The sequence below is a fragment of the Clupea harengus genome, chromosome 14, assembly GCF_900700415.2.
Source record: "Clupea harengus chromosome 14, Ch_v2.0.2, whole genome shotgun sequence".
Lineage (NCBI taxonomy): Eukaryota > Metazoa > Chordata > Actinopteri > Clupeiformes > Clupeidae > Clupea > Clupea harengus.
Genome location: NC_045165.1, coordinates 25,705,211 through 25,714,609, shown reverse-complemented (window position 1 = coordinate 25,714,609; position 9,399 = coordinate 25,705,211). Strand labels below are relative to the sequence as shown.

The following is a 9,399-nucleotide window of genomic DNA, read 5'->3' as shown; positions in this document are numbered from 1 at the left end:
GACGTCAACAGCCTCACCTCTGCCCTCAAAAACAATGCAAAAGAGTTCTACTTCTCAATTCCATCTCCCACTTTCTCAGCAGAGTGCAGAGGTACAGTATCAGCACAGGACAGGTTTGTCTCACCCCAAAGACTCCTTGTCTCTTCCTCAGAGCACAAGCCAGCCTAATCACCGCCACACAGGCCAAGAGGGCAGCATATGTTCTACGAGGGGAGCTGAAGAAAGGCCTGGCAGGGAGCTTTCTGTTCTGGCCGGCTCCTGGTCCACGCTTCTCCTGCCAAACTGGCACTCACCTCTGTGCCACTGGGGGCACAGAAGCACCAGAGCAGTGGGCACTTAATTGCCTCTTCACCTCCCGACGGTGGAGCACAGAGGGCAGTAGACCAGTGCCCAGACAGACATCATCACACCCAAATGAGCCCTGCAACACCCAGCCCACTGCACAGTCGGTCCACAGTCTAGCCCTCTCATCTAGTCCTGGCCTCTGAGACCATAATACCCCACGGCACCCATCAGACTGAAGATGCAGAGGAATTCTCAAGACAATTTTTAGGCTCAGTGATACCAAGCCAAAGAAATTTGGTTTATTAGGATTCCTCCGTCAGGAGGAAACCTATTGTTATTGTAGGCTTTCTTATTATTATTCTTGTGCAATGGGAAGTCAATGGCAGCCCCTAGAACCGTATGGTAACTTTTTCTGAAATTTGGCACACTCATTAAGGACAGTCCCTTCTTTACTCACACCAAGTTTCATGTCTCCCACTAGACCACACTAGCGCCACCAACGGGTCAAAGTTGGACTTTTGTTAACACACACAACTTTTGAACCGTTTGACCGATTTTCAAAAATGAGGTACCATTGGATTCCTTGGATCAAGACGAATTCAACATTCAATGGCGCCAATTTTCGGTTATATAGATTTTCCGTTATTTCCGGTTTTATCAAACTGCTTTGAAAGCCTACTCTTCCTAAAAATTTTCTCAAATCCCATATGGTAACTTTTTCTGAAATTTGGCACACTCATTAAGGACAGTCCCTTCTTTACTCACACCAAGTTTCATGTCTCCCACTAGACCACACTAGCGCCACCAACGGGTCAAAGTTGGACTTTTGTTAACACACACAACTTTTGAACCGTTTGACCGATTTTCAAAAATGAGGTACCATTGGATTCCTTGGATCAAGACGAATTCAACATTCAATGGCGCCAATTTTCGGTTATATAGATTTTCCGTTATTTCCGGTTTTATCAAACTGCTTTGAAAGCCTACTCTTCCTAAAATTTTTCTCAAATCCCATATGGTAACTTTTTCTGAAATTTGGCACACTCATTAAGGACAGTCCCTTCTTTACTCACACCAAGTTTCATGTCTCCCACTAGACCACACTAGCGCCACCAACGGGTCAAAGTTGGACTTTTGTTAACACTGTAACTTTTGAACCGTTTGACCGATTTTCAAAAATGAGGTACCATTGGATTCCTTGGATGAAGACGAATTCAACGTTCAATGGCGACAATTTTCGGTTGTATAGATTTTCTGTTATTCCCGGTTTTATCAAAAAACCTTTGAAAGCCTACTCCTCCTACAATTTTGGTCAAATCTTCTTCAAAATCACCAGATATGATCTTCAGACCAAGCCTCACAAAAGTTACACAACATAATTTTGATCCTCACAACCGTTTGTCCAGTACAGCCACTCAAATTCAGCAGAAAAGCCGCCAAGCAGGAAGTGAAGTAATATGTAAGCAAATCTTTGAGATATTAAGCTGGCCGTTAGTGGTACAGGGGTAGAGAAGTCGTTTAGTAATCAGAAGATTGTAAGTTCAATTCCCTGTCGAAGTGTCCTTTAGCAAGACTCTTCTTTCCCTTCTTCACTCTTCTTTCCTTCTTTTACTCTTCTTTCCAAAATTGTGAAGAATATACATTTTCCCCTGGTTTCGCAATCTTTGGAGGAATCCGCATCGCTGCTTGCAGCTATATTTTTATTTTACATCTTTTGGAAGTGCTATCATTCGAGTGGATGAACTTGTTTTGACTGTACAACACAAAGTTGTTCAAGTGACTATGACTGACTGGCATGACCTCAAAACCTACCCAGGATGCTGCAGTATCCTGTAGTTTATAGCTACTGCGAGCTAGGCTGGCCCTTACTTTGACCCTGTGACCCAGTGCCCTGTAGCTCCATTGCCCTGGCCTCAGCCCTGACCTTTGACCCTGTAAATCTGTTCCCCTCTAATCAGGCGCCCTTGCCCGAGCCCTGATGTGTCACTCGCTTACATTCTGAATCACAGGCCCATCTGACAGCTCCTCCAGTGTGGGAGCAGCCATGCGTGACTAGCCCAGCGCGGTTAGCGAGGCTCCGCTGGTCAAGCGCACATTAGCCGCCAGTAACAACAGAGACTGCTACACCGCTACGAAACATCAGTGTGTCAGGAGTCTTTTGCTGATCCGTTAGATGTTTGCACACACCCCTGCTCAGAGAGCTGAGACATGTAAGTGAATAAGAAAGAGTGTAGGTTTATGAGGAACATGTTTTTCCTTAGCGGTCAGAAAAACAAAGACAACATCCCCCTAAATTCACCATCAACAAAGCCTAAATACGCTGACATTGATATTAACAAAGAGCAATTAAAAACGAATTTACACTGTTATTCTGGGAGATATTCTGGAATCTCACCCATAGGATGTATACAGGGCATGATGTAATTCAGAAATCAAGAAGGTGATCTCAGCTGCTTTATGAATAAGGCCAGTGGAGAGAGCTGGACTCCGTGATGTGCCCACTCTCTTGACTGATTTAAACCTGAGGCACTGTTAACGGCATCTTTTACCATGGTCTAGCACATGATGAGACCACTTTATGCTGCCTCACTGTGCCTTCACTGTGGCTGAGTGCCTTCTGATGTGAGCCACTCACCTCTCCACCAGGGGTGCTGGGAGGAAGAGGAGGAGGAGGAGGAGGAGGAGGGCGTGCTGAGGCAGGAGTGATGCCAGGAGTGAGTCATGGGTGAGATGGAAGACTTGTGTCTCTAACATAATGTGTTGTTCAAAGGCTGATGGCAGGGCAATGATGGAGGGCAAGAAAGACAGACAGAGAGAGAGAGAGATATAAACTGGCCACAAGTGGAAGAGGAAACTGTGGTTGATAAGTGTGTGGATGGGTGAAAGAAAGACAGAGAGAGGGAGGAAAAGAATAGGCAGCACTATAGAACACAGAGACTGCACCCACCCCCTCTGGGTTAGTGCTGGTCAAATGGCACACTGCAGGGCTACGAGGCACCAGTATCTGTTCAGGCTCCACATGTCCGCCCCTGGGAGCTAATTGCAGCCTGGTCCTGAAGCGAAGCATGAAGATTACCCCTCTCTTATACCAGCTCTAATGTGAAAATGAAGGCCCTGGTCAAAGGCATCGCCCAAACCCACACATGCAGTGTTTTATTAAGATCAAGGGGGAAATAAAGAAAGGAACAACAGGGGGTCATTTTAATTTCAGCAACACACAGCCAATGCCAAGTGTATCACACAGCAGGGTAACTATGCATGCTATTATGGCGTTCCGTTCAAACATCCCCACCCATACATTGCACTGTTGACTTCTGAAGTGCCTCTCATTGTTTCTAGATCAGATGGAGCTCATATAGTTGGCCATCACAGACAGCACTGACATGTGGTTTGAAATCCTCTTACATAATCCAATGTGCAAGGTCACAGATTCATGATGTTGTTTACAAGTCAGGGATTTGATAGTTTGTACATATCACCGTTGGATCATCTGGCACTGGTGTTTTTTTTAATGATAGCTGCTTGAGCTGGCAGCTACCCAAATATGTCATGTCTATCAATCAATTCACTCAAGAGTAATCGGTCAGTGATCTGTTGTAGAGATTATTTTGCCAAACCTTACATTTTTCTTTTCCGATAATTAAGTTGTTTAATCTTTGGTTAGGCTACTTCAAAGTATGTTTTTCATAATTCAACAAAACTACTGACAGTAAAAGCTATCTGCATTTTCTCGGTTAAACCAGATTGGTAGGGAAAGACAACTTTACAGGACGGGAGAAAGGATCAGTTGCCTCTATGTTTGCTCACAAGAGTTGACTCACTACTCCCGTCTTCCAAGACTGACTTCAGGCAGAGCTTGCGGGTGTCTTTCAATGGAAAACACAACCGCGGGACCTTATGAATGAGCGGTACGTCGGGGATGCGCCAGATAAACTGATTGACCCTGAAAACGATAGGCTACTGGTGATGAAGCTGTTATGCGCAGGAGCAGGTGTGTGTAGAACGAAGAGGAAGGCATAGAATATGTCTTCGTGTGAGTGTCGACAATATGATCAAAGGATAGAAACTCTTGTTTTATTTACCTTGGCTTGGTGAAATATAGATTATGTTTTTTCATCATGACATCATAGTCTACTTCTAAGTAACAGACCAATTAAATTACAGAAATCCAAACAGATTTGCCTGGGCGTTGCAAAGGTTTCTCTTCAGACTGCTGGAGTGTAGGATACGAAAATGTAGTTTATATGACGCATGAGCGAGAGGAAGAAAATCTCGACTAATGGGATGTTGCAGCCCCACACTTCTGACTGTAGCCGACTTCAACACATGAAAATAAATTAGTTTCATATCTCCTGTTTTACGCATGCCTATCATCAATCCTTACGTCACTGGCTTGCTTGCCAGATGCATCGACTTTGGTCGCCAGTGGCTTTTGAGAAGTGTCGGATCAGATGATTCCCATAATCGATTAAATATGGAGTCCGTCGCCTCTAGGTTTAAAAAAAAATCATAGCAGCACGGAATTAACACGAATCGTCTACCGAAATAGACGCAATAGCCAGCGTTTACCCCCTCCCCGACCGCAAGCTCTTGCTTGTCACATTCATACACGGGAATTCCGCGCGGAAATAAAATCAACCGGACAAGCATTTCTGAGCAACTGAATCTGCAACAAAAAAAAAAGATTGCTCATATTCACGAGGCCAGGGAGATTCTGCGGGTTTACTGAATTCACAAGCACGAGCTCTCGATTCGACACACACTTGTCCAGCGCTGCCGCGGCAGGTAGACACACCGCTGATGTCATGGAGCAGAGACATGACAGCTGGTAGAGCTACTCAGTTACTGAGCGATGCCCCACGCACTACAAAGATGGGTTCTATTTGCAACTCATATCGCCTCTGCGTATTGCACTCATCTTGTCCTGGAAACTTTTGCCTCCCAGTAATCTGGACAATTAGCCCATTGCCATTGTGACGAAACACTCCAATCACCAACACTGTCTGGTTGAAAGGAAACTGCTGTGTACTGAGACTGCAAACTTGGCACATAAATGACCATCACACCCCTCTGTGGGCAGCCTGAGCTGAACCCATACGCTCAGTGTAGTGGCCAGTATTCCAGGTGACAGGGAGACAAGCTTGCATGCATTTGAGGCTAGGGAGAGAGGGGATGTAATAACTTAAGTGGGCAAAACTAGGCTATATAAGCTTAAAAAACTATGTTTTCTTACCTCCACACTTGTCCCATCTGAATGATGTGTATAAAAATCTGCCACATCCACACAGATATTTGGCAGCATCTATCCCTGCCGTAGATTCCCGTGCTCAAACCAGCGGTGGCTCTCTTGCTCAGACCCTCCACCGCCCCCAAACCGCCCCCCGTATAATCCTGCACGAACCACCTGAAGCTGAGGATTTGGACCAGAACCGAAGGTACGAGCACGAAGAAAAGGGTTAACCCGAACCACAGATAGTCCCGTTTGGAGTAGTAATCCATGGCTAACCACAGGTCCGTCCCCACATCCCAGAAGAATACGAGCATTGCCAAAACGATCCAGAGGCAGTCCAGCCACAGGCGCTCGCCCTGATGCGGACGCCTGCCTCCGTCCCCCTTCCTCAGGAGAGCGCGCAGGCAGGCGCTTCGACAACCCCAGTAGCAGGACGAGGTGTTGCAGCAGTAGCAGATGTGTATAGCGGTGCTGTCCAAGCCATCATCGTCGCAGCCGCCCACCGCTTCGTCCAGGTTGTGTAGCTGGGCGAAACCGGTAGCGACCCTCTCACCATCAGATTTCGCTGCCATCTTGCTCTCTCAAGCACCCCGTCCGCCTTCCGGGGCTGATGACGTCACTTCCCAAATACCTGTACTTTGACACCCCCAATATGCCACCCATCATAGTTAATTATGCCATAGTACACTTCGGGTAAGGATGAGTCTTCATTTCAGGTCCTACGGATGTTCAGTCGAACCTGGTTTTGACGATAAAAGCGGATGGTCAGGTCGGCTGCCTCGCAGGAGCATCATCACCAGACGTCCAGGTGAGCTCAGCATCCCAAACCCAACTGAGTCATCCGATTTCTTCAGCGGACAGAGCTGTTTAAACGATTATGTCTGTGCTGCTGCTCGAAATGATCTACTGTCCTGAGCGGATTGCTCTGGTAATGAAGCGAAGGGTGCTGACTGCATAGTAGTGCACCTTGCCTCGCAGCCCCATAACTTCAGTCCCTAACAGCTCAGTGCTGTTGCCATCTAGCGATTGTAATGGGGAAATCAGTTCAACATTTGTCTGGCATATCAATAAAAAAAAAAACACCAGACTCTTATCAGCTCGCCATATATTCTCCTTGAACATCAACAAGAATAATCAAAACGTGTTTGTGGTTTTCGTTTGAAGAAGTTAATTAATTTATGATCATCAAGAACGAATTTGTCACTGTTAAAATGAATCAGCAATATGCCAGACTAACATCACATTATGGTCAGTGGCTCCGAGCACAATGTTACAAGTATTACAAGTGTTAAGTGTTACAAAGTAATTATACCATTTTGAGCTTTAATGTGGACTTTGTGGTGTTTCCTTTGTGGGGAAATATGGGTGTGAGTGATTGATTGTTTGTTTCATATTTGAATTCTGGTGTCTGAATGTGTTTGTTTTTGTGTGATTGTGTGTCATGCATGTGCATGCCTATGTGCGGAGAGACATTTTCAGCTGTGAGAGAAAAAATTCAGAGCTCTCCAATTCAGTCTGCCGCATCCCCCCATTTCTCAGGCCTACAAAATCTCCTTCAGCCATTGTCAGAAGCGGAGTGGGAACAGCTCGGATTAGAGACACCAGTGTAGCCCTTTGTCACATGAGGCATTATAAAAGCCCCTCATCTCCCGTTACCCTCCCGCGGGACACATACAGACTAAATCCCCACACAGACGCGGTGGATCGCCTGTAAGGGATATGCGTGACTTATCCACACTCTGCTAATTGCAGCGTGTGCTCTCACAATCACACCCTGGAAACCAGAGAATGAATGATATTATCCGAGGCTGCAAATCTCCTCTTTTTCACTGGAACCGGTGTCATTTCATATCCTTAGTGTCCTGCTGCACTGAAATATGGTGTACAGGGATTTGATGCCTTAATAACATTTGTTTTTTGTACATTTGATCTTTTTATTAATTCATTTGAATAAAAGACACTTTTTTTTTGGAACGACTCCAGCATTAAAGGAACAGATAACTGCAGAGCTGCCCACATCCTCACCCACCAGACTTAATCTCTCCCTCCATCCTCCTCCAGAGTGATCTGTCGTGGCATTATCTCCCGCTGGCCAGCCTTCGCCGAGGCACAGCAGCCAGACGGAGAAAAAAAAACATTAACCAAGACGTGCGAGGCGATAGAAACACACAGCGCACTAGGTGAACATACCCTCCCTCTCTCTCTCTCTCTCTCTCCCTCTCTCTCTCTCTCTCTCTCTCTCTCTTTCTCTCTCTCTCGTCTGAGAGCTATGGCCTGAAAGGCAATATGGAAAGCACCTTTTTGGCGGATGCCCCTCAACCCTCTTTAGCTCCATCCTGCCGAGGAAGTAGTGGGACCACTCAAAACCTCAGCTCGGCTCAGAAAGCTCTTGGGGTGGTTCTCCCTCTTCACTATTCTGCATGAAATTTTTATGAAAGCAAATGCAGCGGCAGTGATTCTCCCCGGGGCTGGGCGTGGGGTTAAACTGCGGGGGGAAAGAGCGGGGGTGAATAATGTAAGGGAGATAATTGCAAAGGGATCCCCGGGAGGTACAGGTTGCTTCTGCATGCCTGTGGCCCATGCAGGAATTGGGAGGCTGAGAGAGAGAGAGAGAGAGAGAGAGAGAGAGAGAGAGAAGGGCCGGACAAGCATCCTCATACCATCACAGACAGCCGAAGGCTCTAATGGATTAGATGATTGTTCCATAACGCAACTCCCCAATGCTGCCACAGTACTGAAGACATTTTGGCTCTCATTTCTGCTTCATGTTGCAACTATGCCAGGCACTTCTCATGTCTTCAAATCAAAATGGTGGATGGGGAAGATGACTCTGTGGTTCTGTGAAATGACGTAACTTGGAGAGTTGTGAGACTTTTGAACTGTGACAACATGCTCATGGTTAAATCAAAACACTGTTTTAATGGACTAAGTACGATTAAGGAGTATGGATTTAGACTTCAGTGGTTCGCTTTCCAGTTAAGTTGCTGTCGAGTTAAGGGCCAGCTTAATCAGCCATAAACATATGTGTGCATTTGAATACAACCAGCAGCCAATTATTAAGGGGCTGCTGTTCAGGGTGTGTGTGTGTGTGTCTGAGAGAGAGAGAGAGAGAGAGAGAGAGAGAGAGAGAGAGAGAGAGAGAGCGAGAGAGAAAAAGAGAGAGAGAGAGAAAAAGAGAGAGAGAGAGAGAGAGAGAGAGAGAGAGAGAAAGCGCAACACATAGACATGGGGATCCAACATGGCTTTTTATAATGAATGGCAAATTTCTCATTTATCTCCATGTTACTGTGAAATCTCTTCAGTCCAGTCCAGAGCCAAAACACACAGCACCTCCCAATGGCACATTCAGGAATTACAATCAGTGCATTATAGGTTTCACACGAGGAGGAACACATCCCTAAACCCCCCCCTCCCCCATCTTATTATGCCCAAGGGAATGGGATGGCCAGTTTCCATGACAACAATTACTGTTTCTCACAGTTACTGTGCAGGTACCTCACAGTTATCATATTGTCAGATGAAGACTTGTGCCACTCCATACTTCTCAGTTGTTCCCATGGCCTCCCTAATGACTGTACAACTGTACTTCCTCTCTGTTATCATGTTCTCACTTCTTCGTGTGCTCCAGGTCACTTGTCTCATTACTCCAGTGTCATTCCTTCTCATAACACAATAAAGTCAATTCAGATCTGCTGTGCTTGTATCTCGTCCATTCTGTTCAAGTGATAGTGTGTGTAATGTCTGCAGTGGATGGTGCTTGTAATTATCCATCATTATATACCTGTAACAGTATTCTCCAGCTGGACTGTTTAACGTATGCCTAAAACAGCTTGATGGCATGTTTTAAATCTGTTATAGTGTGCATAGATTAGCTTCTTTATTAC

The 9,399-nt window shown here is 45.8% G+C and overlaps 1 protein-coding gene across 1 annotated transcript in view; it reads right to left on the bottom strand.

The window, feature by feature from the left end:
* LOC105895740 (XK-related protein 6) overlaps positions 1–6,573 on the bottom strand; it is a 31,966-nt gene extending 25,393 nt beyond the window's left edge. The window contains exon 1 of the mRNA XM_012822418.3: positions 5,519–6,573. Within this exon, the coding sequence (XP_012677872.2) occupies positions 5,519–6,087 (569 nt within the window). The 5' untranslated portion in view covers positions 6,088–6,573. The remainder of the gene's footprint in view (positions 1–5,518) is intronic.
* Between the last annotated feature and the right edge of the window lie 2,826 nt (positions 6,574–9,399).